This window comes from Pelophylax lessonae (assembly GCF_965119305.1).
Source record: "Pelophylax lessonae genome assembly, chromosome: 2".
NCBI lineage: Eukaryota > Metazoa > Chordata > Amphibia > Anura > Ranidae > Pelophylax > Pelophylax lessonae.
In genome coordinates, this window is record NC_138769.1 from 268,541,542 (window position 1) to 268,559,532 (window position 17,991).

General features: G+C 48.9%; 1 protein-coding gene across 2 annotated transcripts in view; it reads left to right on the plus strand.

The window, feature by feature from the left end:
- The window catches only part of PLEKHA6 (pleckstrin homology domain containing A6), a 949,845-nt gene that overhangs the window by 163,088 nt on the left and 768,766 nt on the right, over positions 1-17,991 (plus strand). For both annotated transcript variants that reach the window (XR_014224910.1, XM_082245107.1), the window contains exon 6: positions 5,057-5,232. Coding sequence is in view for 1 of the 2 variants with exons in the window: in XM_082245107.1 (XP_082101233.1) it covers positions 5,057-5,232 (176 nt within the window). In the remaining variant the exon portion in view is untranslated. The remainder of the gene's footprint in view (positions 1-5,056; positions 5,233-17,991) is intronic.

A 17,991-nucleotide genomic window follows, 5' to 3' on the forward strand; every position in this document is an offset into this window, starting at 1 on the left:
CCCTTGTTACAGGGGGCATCCAGATTCCAATAAGCCCTTTGCCCGCAGACCCCCACAACCACCGTCCAGGGTTGTCAGGAAGAGGCCCTTGTCCTAATCAACATAGGGACAAGGTGCTTTGGGGTGGGGTGCAGAGCCCTCCCCTGCTCCAAAGCACCCACCCTCCCATGTTGAGGGTGTGTGGCCTGGTATGGTCCAGGAGGGGGTGGGGCCGTTTGCTCGTCCCCTCCCCTTTCCTGACTTGCCAGACTGCATGCTTAGATAAGGGTCTGGTATGGATTTTGGGGGTGACCTCCCCCCAAAGGGCCTTGGGGGGACCCCCACGCCATTTTGTTTTCCCATTTTGGCGTGGAGTTCCCCCTCAAGATCCTCAGAGTGCATGTCACACCTCAAGTCTGATCATCCTGCTCTGACTTTGATGCGACTTCTATTCAAATCAATGGGCTGAAAGCCATATCAAAGAAGGCTCATAGGCAACCATTGATTTTGAATAGAGGCAGAAAAACGCTGCTAAAAACTAACATGGCTAAACGTGCATTAACGCCAATGGAAAAAGCTACTAAAAGCACGTTTTTACAGCTGCTTTTTCCTGGCATTAACCGTTGCTCTGCAGCTCATTTTTGGAATGCCCTGTGTGCATGAGGCCTTAAGATGAAAAACCTCAGTTGCCCTTCCATGTGCCCCTTGCTACAAAAGCCAGTTATAGGTGAGGTGGTGGCAATTTATTTGTACTGTTGAAATACGGGTGAGGGGAGTCACTGGACACCTTTGCTGCCATTGTGCTTTATGCTGGGTGTCCAGTGCGCCCCTGTGCCTTTGAGGGGTGGGCTCCCTCTAGACTCACCTGCCCTATATTTATCCATAATAATGCATGTGCTTCCACTGTGTAGGATCTCAAAAATGTATAGCGTTAGGACTACAGATAATACTGGGGTGCCATGAAGTGGTTCTGCAGCTTACACATATATTTGCAAATGTGTGCAAACTAAACCCCTGTTTTTAACGTATACTGTTAGGATAATTTGGTTGATTGCCGGCTGGTTGGTAAGTTGAGCTGGGAATTTTCTTTTTCTTTGGTTTTGTTTGAAATGTATTGCATATAGTCATTTAATAATTGAACACACATGCATAAAATTTCATGTCCTATGTATACACTACAAATCCAAAATCAAACCAGTCCACCAAAAGGACCGGTATAAGCAGAGAGCATCAGTGGAGGACTGCATGGGACCAAACTGGAAGAATGGTTTATTCCTGGCATAACAAACATAGTAGTAAGATAGAATACTTAGACAGTATACCACCACCATACCATACCATGTTTTTTATTCTGGATACACAATTTATGCATGGCATGGAAGTAGATGTAGGAGTTGGAGGGTTGAGGCAAACCATTTAACACTGATGGGTGCTTACAATGGTCCGCTTTTGTGGACCATTGCATTGACTGCCTAAAAAGTGGCTGGATTTTGGCCACATTTTGTTAGTGTATATAAATCTTTTAGTGTATCTAAAAATTCCCTCCTCCCAAACTAAAAAGGCTGCTGTCCAAAGGCATCTCTGTTACTGTTTCATCCAGAGTGTAAGCACCCAAAGGCAAGGAAGTGTGTTACTACCCAAATCACCAGGTGAAAGCCTAAAAAAGATAACGAATGCAGCCACAACATCTAAAGATTGGTAAGCTGCAATTTGTAAAATTTTTGGTTTGTATTTTTTAATAACGCTTTAAGCAAAGCTTGTGTCAGGACCTAAGTTTTCCATTTTGTAACATGGTGCAGCCAAATTTAGGGTGTAACATGGTACAAATGTGCAGGTCCCCACACCCTCAATTTGGCAGCGAGCGGGGGGGATCTTCTCCTCCTGCTTGCTGCCACAATCTAAAGTAAACACTGCTGTTTCATTCATTCACAGCGTTCTGTGAATGAATAGACTACAACTACAGACAGCCTTTGTGGCTGCAGGTTTGTAGTTCTCAGTGAACTATCATGGCATTGTTGAGCGTTGTGGTAGTTCATTGGTTCTTCCTGTCAGTGTACGATGTACAGGCAGACCGCTTACACTGACAGTCTGCAGGAGACCTGCATGACATCAGCGATTTGCTGATTGCGGGCGCAATGCGTTCCAGGCTTCTAAAACAAAAAATAGTAAATGCACATTTTTTTTACCTGCAAACTGAACTCAGCCAATACTATTTGAGTTGATCAGATTCACAGCTTCTGGCTCATAGGAAGTTGTGTCCTGGCTCTATTCAGAGGCGTACGGCCAATTTCTTTATTAGAGTATCATTAGATTTGTCCATGAGGGTTTTACACTATCCATTTAGATCTTCAGCCCAGCCTAGCCTGCAGTGGTTTGAACATACTTTGAGGCCATGGTAGGTTGGACCTCTTTAGAGTGTCAAGCAAACCTTTTGAAGCCACTGTAAGCTGATATTTTCTATATTTTTTAGGAGCCTGTGAAGCATTGCACCCACGATCAGAAGATTGTGGGTGTAATGCCAGGCTCCTCCAGATTGTCAGTGTAGCTGTCTGCCTGTATGTCCAATATGGACAGGTAGTTACTAAATGACAGGAATCTCTGTAAACTACCTAGGGCACCTATCAGTGCTCATCAGTGCCCTGGTTGTTCATTGAGAGCTACAGCCATCAGCTGCAAAGGCTGATTGATTCACAGGTTGTATGGAGAAGAAAAAAAAAAGTGTACAGAGCGTTAAAGTGGTTGTAAAAGCAGAGGGTTTTTTTTTTTTTTTCCCTAATGCATTCTTAACCACTTCAATACTGGGCACTTTCACCCCCTCCCTGCCCTGGCCAATTTATAGCTTTTAGCGCTGTTGCATTTTGAATGATAATTGCGCGGTCATGCAACACTGTACCTAAACCAAATTTATGTCATTTTTTTCCCACAAATAGAGCTTTCTTTTGGTGGTATTTAATCACTGCAAGGTTTTTTCTTTTTTGCTAAACAAATAAAAAAAAGACTGAAAAGTTTGAAAAAAAAAAATAAGTCTTTTTTGTTTGTTATAAAATGTTGTAAATAGATACGTTTTTTTCCTGCATTGATGAGCACTGATGAGGCCGCACTGACAGGCACTGATGGGGTGGCACTGATAGGCAGCACTGATATGCAGCACTGATGGGCACTGATATGTGGCACTGATATGCAGCACTGATGGGCACTGACAGGCAGCACTGATAGGCGGCACTGGTGAGCAATAATGGGCACTGGTGGGTGGCACTGATAGATGGCAATGATGGGCACTAATGGGGAGGGCACTGGTGGGCAGCACTGATTGGGAGGGCACTGGCAGGCTCCCTGAGCCCTTATTGCCAACCCTGGTGGCCATTGTTAGCATCCCTGGGGTCATGGGTGGGCATCCCTGGGGTCATGGGTGGGCATCCCTGGTGGTTCTAGTGGCACCCCCCCCCCCCCAAGGGTCTGCACTGGTAAGCAATACTCTGATTACCAGTGCAGACCCCCCTGTCAGGAGAGCCGCAGATCGGCTCTCCTCTTCTCGTGCCTGTCATGCGCGAACTGAGGAAAGTCGATCAACGGCACTTCCTATTTACTATGTGACCAGCTGTGATTGGACACAGCTGGTCACATGGTAAAGAGCCTACGTCAGTAGGCTCTTTACTGGGATCGAGATGCTGCGTGTTAGAGTAACACGCCGCATCACCGATCAGGGCGCATTATCCTGCAGCCGTCATATGACGTCTGGTCAGGATAATGTAACCACCTTCCCGCCGTTATTTGCCTATAGGGCGGGCGAAAAGTGGTTAAGGTAAAAATCCACCTGTGATCAGCTCCCTCCCCTCCCCTAGCACCCCCTAAATACTTACCTGAGTCCTGAGCTGTTCTAGCTGTCCTCCCTGAATATGGAGGCAGCAGTGGGAGCCATTGTCAGTCAAATCCAGTGAGGACATAGCTGAGTGTCCCTATAGCAAGCGGCTTGCTATGGCGGGCATCCAGAAGGGAAGAGAAGCCAGGCACGCCAGCAGGGGGCCTTCGGAAGAGGATGTTTGGGGCTGCTCTTTGCAAAGCCATTGTACAGAGCAGTCAAGTATAACCTTAAAAATGGAAGTTTAGAATCACTTTAAATATAGAGTTGTATGTACAGAAAAATAGTGAATCTAGTCATATATATAAGCAGTCAGCCCTAAACTATTTATTCTAGTCTAAGCTTATAACAAAGTAATAATGAATTTGCACAATTATTGCTAAATATAAATATATTTATATACATTAGATCAGTTTTGATAGTTGATGCATTCTTTGTATGATGGTCAAGATCGTTGGTCGTTTACTAAAACTGTCATAAATACAGAGGGATCCTTTCCTACTCTATCCAACGGTAAAAAAAAAAAAAAAAAAAAAGTGGCTATAGATGCACCTAAATTTAAACCTGTATATATTTGAAGAAAAAAGTATCTAGTTTATATAGCAGGCAGCTAGCAGTGTCCCATCGTACCTTACATTGCATGCCTACTTTACTGATGCAAATAAGAACATCCTGAAAATCAGCCTCTTTTATCACAGATCTTCAGTGACTTATGTGGCAAGCAGAACAGGCATTTGCAAGAATTTAGTTGCATGTTAACTTTAACAAAAATTCTGCAGTATGTATATAGACACACAGTATGTGTATATACATGTATGTATATGCATGTGTGCATATAGATAAAGATGAGAGTGTGTGTATGTATGTGTAAGTAAATATCATTGGCATTGCTAAGTATTTGGTGGTTGTAAAATAAAGTGCAACATGCATAAACATCCACCACTTCCCATGACTGTTACTGTAATATTTTCTGCTGTGCTGCTTTTGCTAGCTTTGTAAATATACTTTGCACAGGCCAATTAAAATATTTCTTAGTAATGCAGAAAATCGCTTTAGCTTACTGACACACAATGGGAGAGTCAAAAATATTTAATGCAGTCAAATTAAAAATTGCTGCATTTAATGTAAAACTCAGATCGAGGGTTTGTTTGGGAATCATAGAATATATGTGTTTTCTGCATGATTTAATATTAATTACTACCTCTGATATCCCCACAGGTAACAGTGTGCTGGGTAGGGGATGAGTCTCTCCATAACAAAGCCCAAATGTCTCGACAGGCAGAGCACGCTGGCATCCGCACTTATTACTTTAGTGCAGAAAATCGAGAAGAGCAAGATTCTTGGGTACATGTAATGGGGGAGGCATCGCAGGTCCAAAACCCTATCACTTCTAGGTCAGTTACTAGTCACTAGTATCTGTGTATTTTAGCTCTTGATTTGCAAAATTTTCATGTACTTAAAAACAATACCATGTATTAAGTTAAGGTTCTATTAAAGCACAAACATCTATGCATGCTCGACATACTAACAAGGGCCACCCTGGTAACTGAAGAATTCCAGACCAATGTCTTTTGTGATGAAAATATAAGTTATGTTTATTGAACATAGTCATGTGAAAAAATAGGTACAGCCCATGAAACTGTGTGACTCTTTTTAAATATATTTAAACAGGCAAACATTAGATCATTACTCAAACATTGTCTACAGGTAAAGGTGATATACACTACTGCAAACATTTTAGGCAGGTGTGAAAAAATTTAGTAAACTAAAAATGCTTTCAGAAAAAGTGTTAATAGTTTATTTTCTCTTACGTCCTCTGACAGTCGCTGCCCACTCATACAGTCTTCACTACTGGGTATTGGTCTTATCCACAGAAGTAAGCTAGGCAGAAGATTTTGTAAGAAACATTCACAAAAACTTTGCATAGACACACCTACAGGGGGCTGTCCCTCTGTTTCAATACCCCCCTGCTAGCAGCATTCCCAATTCAGTTTGTCTTTGCCTAGTTAGGAGTAGGCAGGCTTCCCTTGGCTGGGGCTGCAGTCTCAGCCTTTTCTTCTTCTTCTTAATTTTTATTTCTGCAAAGTGATTTTTCTTTACACTTCTAGCTTTTTATTTGTTCCTGCGCTTAGTTAGTCAGACTTCGGAAGACTACAGCGTTTGCGGAGCTGGGAATTGCACTGGTTGTCCTAGAGCCTTACGGAATCCCAGCCTGCCATTGAGCTTTAGCAGGCTATGCGTATGCCCAGGCCTCGCAAACGACCTGTCCCTGTCCTCAGGGACAAAGTCTGCGAAGTGGCTACATCGCTGGGATGTCTCAACTTCAGTACGCCGCGTGTTGCTAGCGTCCTGTTCGGCTGACGGCACCCCCACCCAGAGTGGGAGGCTTCCTGTCACAGAGCGGTACCCATGTTTTCGGTGGACTGGTGAGTACCATGCTACCCCTCTGTCTATGGCATTTTCTGTCGGGGGTGTATGTGGGGCCTCTGTTATGGGGATGGCAGTCTATGTGGAGTCTGTGTTATCCCCCTCATGTCTGTCAGTATGTTTCCAGTGTGTCCCATCATGGTCCCTGCGGGGGCGCTATAGCAGTTCTGCCGTGGCGTGGGGGGGTTGCGGGGTCCCTGAGTCCCTTGTGATGCTTGTGCAACGTTTTGGGGGTACAGACATGTTTGTGGGGGCCGCATCGGTGTAAAACCGCAGGGCCGCCATTTCAGGTATGGGCAGGCTGTTTGGCCTCATTGTGAGGGCAGCAGCCATTTTCTGTAATGCCTTGGCGCCCTTTCAGGCGCCATCTTTAGTGTGGGCAATGTGCTTCCTCATGTGCTCGGCGGCCATTTTCTCGGAGCCTCCCCCATAGACTTACATTGGCAACCATTTTCTTGTGGCTCAGACCTTTGTTCGGCCTCTAGTGGCGTGACATCATTTCCTCTTTCCAAGCACACAGATCGAGCTGGCAGCATGGGTACAGTTTAGACACACTTCTGGGGGCTTTTTTGCTATTTTTTCTGGTTTATATCTCTGCTGGCAGTTATCTTTAAGTGCTTAGTAGCACAGGCTAGTCACTCATTGCGGTGCATTGCGGTGGGAACCGCCGCTATAGCCGATCTAAAGGGTCAGCGCCATTTAATCTGTTAAAGACATGCTACATTTAGAAGATGAGCCCCACCTGCCGGGTAAGCGGTCTTCCTTTGGGACCCGCAAAACCCAGAAGTCGGTTCAGGTGTTTCCCTGTCCCGCTGAGTTTCACGAAACAGTGAACGAACAATGGCGCAATTTAAATCGCAATTTTTTGGTGCCTAAGCGGTTTCAGTACCGCTATCCCTTTGCGTCTCCGGTGGATTTGTGCTGGACTGTGGCCCCTAAGGTGGACCACACGGTGTCCAGGTTAAATAAAGCCACTCTGATGCCCGTGGAGGATTCTCCGGTGTTTAACTACCTCCCACCCGGGCCATTGTAAATATACGGCCGGGTGGGAGTCTCGTCCTTCTGAATGGACGTTCCGGAACGTCCTTCAGAAGGAGAGAGATCGCGCCACCGCGGGCACGCGCAGCGGCGCGATCTCGATGTGCCTGTGTCCCTCGGACACAGAGCAACATCATTTGGCAGGAGGGCCCTGTGATTGGCCCTCCTGATCACATGACGTCTGTGTCCAATCACAGCCGTCATGTAATGTAAATAGAGCCGTTGTAACGGCTTCGATCTCTTCTCCTCCTGACAGATCCTGTCAGTGAGGAGAAGAGAAGAGGATCGGTGCTGCTGCTGGGGTGATCAGTGAGTATTTCTAATTACTCACTGATCACAGGGGGGGTCTGTGCTGGTAATCAGATGATTGATTACCAGTGCAGCCTTGGGGGGGGGGAGGGGTGCCACTAAGCCACCAGGGATGCCCACCCATGACCACCAGGGATGCCCACCATGGCCACCAGGGATGGCAAGCAGGGCTCAGAGAGCCCCCCAGTGCCCTCCCTATCAGTGTTGCCCACCAATGCCATCTATCAGTGCTGCCCACCAGTGCCGTTATTGCCATCTATCAGTGCCACCCACCAGTGCCCATTACTGCCCACCAGTGCCGCCTATCAGTGCCCATCAGTGCCGATCAGTGCCCCCCATCAGTGCCGATCCGATTATTGCCGCCCAACAGTGCCACCTATCAGTGCCCATCAGTGCCGCCAATCAGTGCCCATCAGTGCTGCCTATCAGTGCCCATCAGCGCTGCCTATCAGTGCCCACCAATGCTGCATATCAGTGCTATCTATCAGTGCCACATATCAGTGCTGCATATCAGTGCTACCTATCAGTGCCCATCAGTGCTGCATATCAGTGCCACCCCATCAGTGCCACCCCATCAGTGTCTCCTCATCAGTTCCTGTCAGTGCGGCATCATCAGTGCTCATCAGTGCAGGAAAAAACTTATCTATTCACAAAATTTTATAACCTAAACAAAAAAACTTTTTTTTTTTCTCAAAATTTTCAGTCTTTTTTTTATTTGTGCACCAAAAAAGAAAAAACCTGAAGGTGATCAAATACCACCAAAAGAAAGCTCTATTTGTGGGGAAAAAATTACACAAATTTGGTTTAGGTACAGTGTTGCATGACCGCGAAATTGTCATTCAAATTGCAACAGCGCTAAAAGCTGAAAATTGGTCTGGGAAGGAAGGGGGTTTAAGTGCCCAGTATTGAGGTAGTTAAGGACCCAGCGGATAGGCGGGTGGAGTCTCTGGTGGCAGGTTCCTTGATGAAACCCGTGTTCGCCTCAGTAATGGTCTCTCAGGCTGTGGTGGAGTGGACTAAGGTGCTAAGACGCACCCTTGTGGCTGATTCCGCCCCTCCTGCTACTCTGGAGATGGTGGACCAAATTATTCAGGCTGTTTTATACCTGTGTGACGCGGCCTTGGACGAGGCCCCTGTAGTTAGTGGAGGAGCACTATCAGTTCATGGCGTTGCCTTTCGGTCTCGCTTCGGCTCCAAGGGTGTTTACCAAAGTGTTGGCTCCTGTCCTGGCCCTGTTGCGGGAGCAGGGGATTGCAATCCTTGGGTATCTGGACGATCTCCTGTTAAGGTTAAGTTCCAGTGCCACTCTGTTGCACGACCTGTCAACCACGGTTCAGATTCTCCAGGAGTTCGGGTGGACCATCAATTTTCAAATGTCGACATTGTCTCCTCTATTCGCCTCCCTTACCTGGGGATGGTTCTGGACTCCGCCCAGGCAAAAATCTTCCTGCCGGAGGACAAACTCCAGACTCTGCAGAACGAGGTCAGGTCCCTCAGGGACAACGAGTCCTCATCGCTCAGGACCTGCATGCGGTCCCTGGGATTGACGGTGTCAGCCTTCGAGGAGATACCGTTTGCACAGTTCCACACACGATCTCTGCAAGTGGAGATTCTGGCCAGGTGGGACAGACGTCCTCATTCCTTGGAAAGGAGGATCTCTTTGAGCCACCAAGTCAGAACGGATCTTCTGTGGTGGCTTCTGTCTCCGGCTCTAACGGAAGAGAAATCCTTCCGGCCGTGGTTATGGACGGTGGTCACCACGGACGCCAGCCTGTCGGGCTGGGGTGGCGTTCTGGGCAATTTGTCTGCCCAGGGCACTTGGTCGGAGGAGGAATCCTCCCTACCGATGTCTTGGAACTGCGAGCGATCAGACTATGTTTGCTCTGTTGGTCGGATCCTATGTTTGCTCTGTTGGTCGGATCATCTTCGGGGCCGCCCTGTGCGTGTGCAGACGGACAACACAACTGCGGTGGCTTAAATAAATCACCAAGGGGGCACCAGGAGTGTCCGGGCGGCCAAGGAAGTGGCCGATTATTCTGTCCTCGGCCGAGACGCAGGTCTCGGCGATTTCGGCAGTTCACATTCCAGGTGTGGAGAACTGGCAGGCCGACTATCTGAGCCGTCAGACCCTGGACCAGGGGGAATGGTCCCTACAACCGGAGGTGTTTCAGATGCTGTGTGTGCGATGGGGATCCCTGTACGTGGATCTGTTAGCGTCTCGTCTAAACAACAAGGTGGGAAGGTTCGTGGCAAGAACACGCGACCCTCTGGCAGACGCCTCAGACGCGTTGGTAGTGCCTTGGAATCGGTATCGCCTGATTTATGCCTTCCCCCCCCCAATTCAGTTGTTGTCCAGGTTCCATCGCAGGTTGGTCTTGGAACCGAGGTTGGTGATTCTAGTGGGCCCGGACTGGCCGCGCCAGTCTTGGTACGCGGACATCATGCAACTGGTCGTCAAGCCTACCTGGCGGTTCCCATTACGAGACGATCTGCTGTCTCAGGGGCCGATCTTCCATCCTGCTTTACAATCACTGGCTTTAACGGTGTGGCTGTTGAAAGCCAGGTCTTGAGAGATCGGGGTCTCTCGTCGGCGAACATTCCTACCCTACTCAAGGCTAGGACGGCCTTTTCTGGTAAGATTTTATTATCGTACCTGGAAGGCTTATTTTACCTGGTGTGAATCGCAGGGTTTCCATTTTAGCTCCTTTTCGGTGGCGAGGGTGTTAGCCTTCCTGCAATCTGGTGTGGACCAGCATCTTGCGCTGACCACTATTAAGGGTCAGTTATCTGCGCTGGCCATTCTTTTCCAGCGCCCGTTGGCGTTAAGTTACTTGATCTGCACCTTTATTCAAGGGATGCGTCATCTGGCTCCCCATAGGAGGGCACCCTTGCCTCCTTGGGACTTGAACTTGTTTCTGTCCGTTTTGCAACGTCCTCCATTTGAGAACATCCGGGAGATTCCTCTGCCTGCGCTGTCACGGAAGGTTGCCTTTCTGGTGGCGATCACATCTGCTCGCAGAGTGTCAGAGTTGGCGGCCCTGTCTTGCCGCTCCCCCTACCTCGTTGTTCATAGGGATAAGGTGGTCTTGCGACCTCATCAATCTTTCCTTCCAAAGGTGGTGTCCGATTTTCATCTCAACAAGGACATCGTCTTGCCTTCGCTGTGTGCGAATCCTAAGCATCCTACAGAGTTTGCCTTGCATTCCTTGGATGTAGTCCGGGCGATCAGGATGTACCTGTTGTCTACTGAATCCTTCAGAAAGTCAGATTCTCTTTTTGTCCTTCCTGAGGGACCTCGGAAGGGTATGGCTGCGTCTGCGGCAACCATTTCTAAATGGATCAGACAGACGATTGTACAGGCTTATTCGCTTAGGGAACGGGTTCCACTCTTCCCTTTCACGGCGCACTCTACTAGAGCGGTGAGTATGTCTTGGGCTTTCCGCCATCAGGCGTTTGTGCCCCAGGTGTGCAAAGCGGCGACCTGGTCGTCCATGCACACCTTTACAAAATTTTACAAACTTGATGTTTTGGCATCGGCAGATGCCTCCTTTGGCCGCAAACTTCTGAGTGCGGCAGTGCCTTAGGGGAGACATGGCGTTTTTTCGCCTGTTCCCTCCTGTTGGGGTTTTTTATCCCTTGGTTATTTTGCTTTCCTGGGTTTGTTCGCTCTTGTTGAGCTTTCCTGTTACCCAGTCTTTTATCTTTCTGGTTCAGATAAGGTTCGTTTCTCTGACCTGGGTGCTGCGTTGCCTTTTGACGGTTACGTTTCCCACCCCTCCCCACACTGCTTTGGGACATCCCAGTAGTGAAGACTGTATGAGTGGGCGGCGACTGTCAGAGGACATAAGAGAAAATAGAATTTTTGTAAGAACTTACCGTAAAATTCTTTTCTCTGAGTCCTCTGACAGTCGCCGCCCCCCCCACCCCTCTTTTGGGGTTCATAGACTATCTACTGCTTGCTACCAAACTGAATTGGGAATGCTGCTAGCAGGACCAGAGGGACAGCCCCCTGTAGGTGTGTCTATGCAAAGTTTTTGTGAATGTTTCTAACACAATCTTCTGCCTAGCTTGCTCCTGTGGATAAGACCAATACCCAGTAGTAAAGACTGTATGAGTGGGCGGCGACTGTCAGAGGACTCAGAGAAAATAATTTTACGGTAAGTTCTTACAAAAATTCTTTTTTTTTTAATCAATTAAAAAATGGGAAGTACGTTTTGTCCTTGCGCTGAAGATAGTTCTTGTTGACATTGGCTGTATGTTTGGGGTCATTGTCCTGCTGCAGAATACATTTGGAGCCAATCACATACCCTCTGATGGTATGACATGACAGATAAGTATCTGCCTGTATTTCTAAGCATTGAGGACACCATTGATCCTGACAAAATCTCCAACTCCATTTGCATAAATGCAGCCCCAAACTTGCAAGGAACCTCCACCAGGTTTCACTGTTGTCTGCAGACACTTATTATTGTAACGCTTTCTCGCCCTTTGACAAACAAACTGCCTCCTGCTTTTAATACTAATGAAAAAAAAAAAAAAAAAGAAAAAGGTTGTGCTATTAATGTAAAGTGCATAAATTCATACAAATTAAGTAAAAAATACCTATGTATTAAAAACTATAAATGGGAAAGTGTTAAGCATTCATAAAGGACATACTTGTGTCAACAAAAATCCATATTTCTCTTTCATTCACTGACAGATACAGCTTCAATTCTTCAGACCAGTGGGTTTTATGCTGTCTCTTTCAGGAGTAGGACTAAGTGGAAACCTTTGGTTACGGTGCCCCTGGGGCAGTCCCAGAGGGTATACCATTACTTTCTGCTGTAGGACTCCAGTTTTTTTTCTGCCTAGTCAGGAGTAAGGACCTGGCTGTCTGCTGAGGTCTGTGGTTCTGGCATTTTTTCCTATTTAAATTGAACTTTTTACTTTTTCTTTATTATTTTTGTTAACTACAATCAACAGCCAGACTGGGCGACGCACTGGATATCCTAGATCCTTACGGTCTTCTCAGTCTGGTCTGCGAGCGCGACCCAACTATTAGCTCTGCGCTAGGTTGGCTGCGACATAGCCTCACTGGACAGGGGGCCGACCGGCGAATGAAACACCTCACGAGGTCGCATAGCTCTGGTCACAACAGCAGTTACGAGTCGCAGCGTACTTCAGACCGCAGCACCCCCATTCCAAGATGGTGCAGTGGTCTGCTGGGAGTGGTGCCCACCTGGTGACCATGGTATCGTGAGTAGTGTTCCCCTTCTTTCCAGCAGAATTGCTGGGGTGGTTGCAGCCCCCCTCCCCCCCCCGGGGATGGTAGGCCCCTCCTATGTCCTTGCTCCCCCCTTGTTTTTTTTTTTTTTAATTTTTAATTTTATTTTTTTAATTTTTTCCCCCTTCTCCTTTGTGGGGTTCCCCCCTGAGTAGGTGCCGTTATCTGTCCCGTGCCCCCCCCCCCGACCCCTTTTGGGGGCATGGGTGAATTTGGGTAAGGGGGCTGCATGGTGCTGGGCCGGAGGAGCGGTGGGTGATGCCGCTGTCTGCCCCCTGTAGGTTGTGTCTGTACCTGGGTGTAGTGCAGCGTGGTGCTGTCATTTTGCCATGAAATCTGTATTCCCGGTTTCGGCAGCCATTTTTGTGTAGTCCAGTGGCCATGTTTTTGGTTTCCCCATAGAGTTTAAATGGTGGCCATTTTACTGTAGTCTAATGCAGTGCTGAGGCTGCGGGGGCCTCTAGTGTCAGGTCAGGGTTTCCTCTTACTCTTTCCAGCAGTGTGGCAGACCGTTTTGGTGCTCTCCAGCTGGGGTAGCGAGTCTCTGGGGGTATATATATCCTTCCTCTGCTGTATTCAGCGCTGCGGGTTTGCTGATTTTTGTGGTGCTCAGGGGGTAGGGGCCCGTCGGGTTTTTAAAAAATAAAAAAAGTCTCCTTTGCTGAGCAGCGCGGTTACATTTAACCCTTTGTGGGCACAGAGCCTATGGAGCGCGTTTCACCACCCGATCCACTACTGGAAGCTGCGGGACTCTGTGGGTCTCAGTCTGCCATGACGGCAGCCCTGTAGTCGCTAGTAGCCAAAGTAGATATGGCCCTGCAAAGGAGGCCTGGCAAAAAGCGCCCCTCCGCCTTCGCCTGTATCTTCTGCTTCCTCAGATTCTGAGGTGGATTTGGCCGCTGTGGACGAGATCAGCCCACTGGGTCTGCATCCACGCACGCTGAGTACTCTAATAGTGAGGATGAGTCCTCCTCCTCCTCCGCCGTGCATGGAAAAGCGCTGGTGGAGGCCCTAATTGTGTCATTTCGGGAAACTTTGAAGTTGGTGGAGGCAGAGTTGGTGGCACCAGTGCAGTTTGGCCCCCGCAAATCGTCCAAGGTGACCAAGATGTTTGCCTTTCCTGCCTATTTTGATGAGATTGTCACTAGTCAGTTGGGTTCCCTGAAACGCATGGTTGGAAAATCTAAGCAGGAGATATCCCTTTGAGGAGTCTCTTCTGAAGAAACGAACGGTTCCACAGTGGATTCTTAGGTTTCCAGGCTGAATAAGGCCACACTTTTGATGATGGAGAATTCCCTGTCTTTTAAGGACCCCGTGGACAAAAGAGCTGAGACTCTGATCCGGTACCTCTTCACCATGGCTGGTTCAATTCTAAGACCAGAATGGAATGGAATGGAATGGGCTAAGATTTTGCGCCAGGATCTGGAGAGGACTCAACACCCTCCTGAGCTGGCAGACCAGTTGATCCAAGGGTTACAGTATATATGTGATGCATCCCTGGATGCGGCCCCCTTGGCCCGACAGGGTTTCTGTGATGGCGGTAATCCTTCGCTGCATGATCTGGTTGAACTACTGATCAGCTGATCAGGCTTCTAAAAAGATGACTGGGGGTGTGGCCTGAGGCTAGATGTGAGCGGACGCGTGTGAGCTGCTCTCTCCCGGCCGATATCCTGCAACGATCTCCTGTGCCCATCCACCGATCTCAACTTACCACTGCTGGACGCCGCTGACCCGCTTAACTCATCCGGTATGTCTCCGCCGAAGAAAACCTCTGAGGCGGCTCAAGAACTTGATAAATTTCGAAATGGAGAGCTGCGCTCAGGCCCAAAATGGCTTCTACCCGTCCACCTCCGGCGGCTCTCCCGCTGCTGACGCCCGCCATAGCCAGCTCCTTGAGGCCATCTCTGCCTGCCAAACCTTCCTCACCTCCAAGCTGGAAGAGGTGAAAGTGGGTATATCCCTCATTCGCCAGGATATGCAAAAACTTTGTGGCCGCATCACCGAGGTGGAGGATAGGGTGGGCCTGGTGGACGACGCTGTGCTGCCTGTCCAGTCGGCTGTGGAGCAGGCCTCCAGGGGCATCCAGCAGCTCCTGCACAAACAGGATGATCTGGAAAACTGCTCCAGGCGTAATAACCTTCGCTTCATTGGTTTACCTGAGGGGGCAGAGGGGTCTCACCCCGCCACTTTCCTGGAGGATCTTCTGATTACCACATATGGCCGTGCAGAATTCTCCCATGCTTTTGTGGTGCCGGCCAAGAAACCACCCCCGGGAGCCCCCCCGCTAGTCTTCATTGCTAAACTTCTGAACTTCAGGGATTGTGATGCTGTTCTTCGACTTGCTAGGGAGAAAGGCAATATTCCCTTAAATAATACTAACGTTATGGCTTTTCCAGACTTTTCGCGAAGGTACAGAAACAGCGCAGCAAGTTTATGGACATTAAACGGCGCCTCCCGGTGCGCAATCTTCAATGCTCTATGCTGTACCCTGCACGTCTGCGGGTGGTGGGAGAGGACCGGATCCACTTCTTCGAGGACCCTGAAGCTGCTGTTGCCTGGTTGGACAGTCTACCCTGATGTGTGCTGCACTTGAGTATCTTTTGGGGTTATTTCTCCACCCCCCTTATTTTTGTGCCTTGATCCTGTGGATTTCTCCTATCCCTCTAGGGCTGGATGGGCCCCTTTCTTCTGAACTTTACTGCTGGGACTGTTCTTGGCTCACGCTGCTACTGAACTTTCTCCACCTGCTCATGTTTGGGCCCCTCTGTGGGGACCGCACTTCAGCGCATGTTCGCCCCAGTTGCTCTGCTGCCCCAGGACTCGCGCTTCGGACTGCCCCTAGTCTGTGGGGGGTGATTCTTGCACTAGCCCCCATGTTGCAGTCCTGTGGGCTGAGCCATGTTTGTTTGACACTACAGTGTCGCAGTTCTGGGTTGTATACTCCCATGTGTTGGGGTTTATGTGGAGCTGGGAGAGTTATGTGGGTTTTGTGGGTTGTTGTATGTTTCATTTTTTGGTCTAATATGAATGTGGAGCTTACATATATGTCTTTACTTTGGTGCTGCATAATGTGCTACATGTGCTGTTCTGTGTGCTGGGTGGGCCTGCCTGTCCCGGGGATCACCTCTTTGATTTTGTCTGCCCCGATTAGCCCCCCCTTCTATGGCCACCCTAAAAGTGATCATGTGGAACGTGAGTGGTCTCCATGACAGCATTAAACGCGCTGTGATCTTTTCCTATCTCAAGGACAGTTGAGCGGATGTAGTGGCATTGGTGGAGACGCATGCTAAGGGTCAACTCTGTCGTGCTCTTTGCCGCCCTTGGGTGGGCTGGACATACCATGCCACGCATTCCTCGTACTCGAGAGGGGTCACACTTCTTATCTCTATGTCTGTGCCCTTTGTACCGTAGGAGGTGCTTACTGATCCCCAGGGCAGGTATGTCTTTATTCATTGTACGGTGGGTGGGCGTGCATTGTTACTTCTTGCCTGGTATGTCCCCCCCCCCCCCCCATATGTGGCCTCACTGCTGGTGGAGGGCCTTCACTTTATGTCTTGTTTCCCTTCCGTCCCTGCTATCTGGATGGGCGAATTTAATATGGTGTCCGATCCCGGGCTTGACCGCCAGGGACCCGTGCCTACCCCGCCCTCTCCCCCCCGTGACACTCGATTTTGTCGTTTACTACAAGGTTTTGGTCTACTGGACTCATGGCGCTGCTTGTTCCCCTCAAAACGTGCATACTCCTGTTACTTTGCCACTCACTCCACGTATTGATGCTATATGGGTTTCGCAGGTGTTAGTTCCCCGCCTCTGGTCTGCTGGATTTGGGCCCTGACTACTGTCAGATCATGCTCCGTACTGGATCGAAATAACCCCGTTTACACCGTCCACCCCCTAGGGGGTAGCGGTTGAACACGTTTTGGTTCACGGTGGTCCCAGATCTGGCTGGCCTGGGGGATGAGTGGGAACACTTTTTTACTGTGAATGCACCCTCTGCCAGTCCTCTTATTGTGCGGGGAGTCGTTCAAGGGTCATGCCAGACTGGTTCCCCTGATTCACTGGCCCACTTGAGACTACAAACCAGGGTTGTGGAACAGCTATGTCGCGAACGGGCTCATCGCAAGTTGTTTTTCTGTAAACAGAGGGCGTATGAAAAGGGGGAGCGGACGGGCAAATTATTGGCGTACTTGGTCCACATGAATGATAGACCCCCGTAGTCATTACCCTTCATCGCGTCTCCCAGGGTGATCCGTCCGATCCCATGGCAGTTGCGGGGGAATTTGCTAGATATTTCAAGGACATTTACACGACTAGGGTTCAGTAGGACGATGAGGATTTAGAAGACCTCCTTGACCCCCTCCCCTTCCCTGCACTGACAGAGGAGCAGGTTTCTATGCTTGATGCCACATTGACGCTCGACGATGTTACAAAGGCCTTATCTGCATTTGCTCTGATGGGCTCCCAGTTGAATTTTATCTCCAATACGCGGACTCCCTGGCCCCTAGACTCCTGGAATTGTACAACGCGATGTTTGAAGCGGACGCTATACCCCCCTCCATGTGTGAGGCCCTTATTGTCCTCATCCCCAAACCCGGCAAGGACCCTCATTACCCCGAATCATACCGCCCTATATCCCTTTTGCAGTGTGATGTAAAGGTTCTAGCTAAAATACTGGCCATTCGCCTTAACAAGGTTATTCTGTCCCTTGTTCACCCGGGTCAGACCGGCTTCATGCCCACTAAGAATACCGCTTGCAACACGCGTCGTTTATGAATATCCAGGCCTCTCATATAGTAGGTACTAGGGTGCTAGTCACTCTTGATGCAGCTAAGGCCTTCGACTCTGGCGAGTGGCGGTATTTATGGCACTGTTCGGTTTTGGACCACGCTTTATTAAATGGCTTACACTTCTTTATCAGAACCCCTGTGCTCGAGTGGTGGCTAATGGCTGGGTGTCCGACTTTCCCCCTTACTAGGGGGACGCGGCAGGGATGCCCGATCTCACCGCTACTGTATGCCATTGCGGTTGAGCCTTTGGCCATGGCCATTAGAGAACATCCTGGCATTCAGGGTCTCCTCTCTGGCGCGCATGTCGATAAGGTTGGTCTATATGCAGA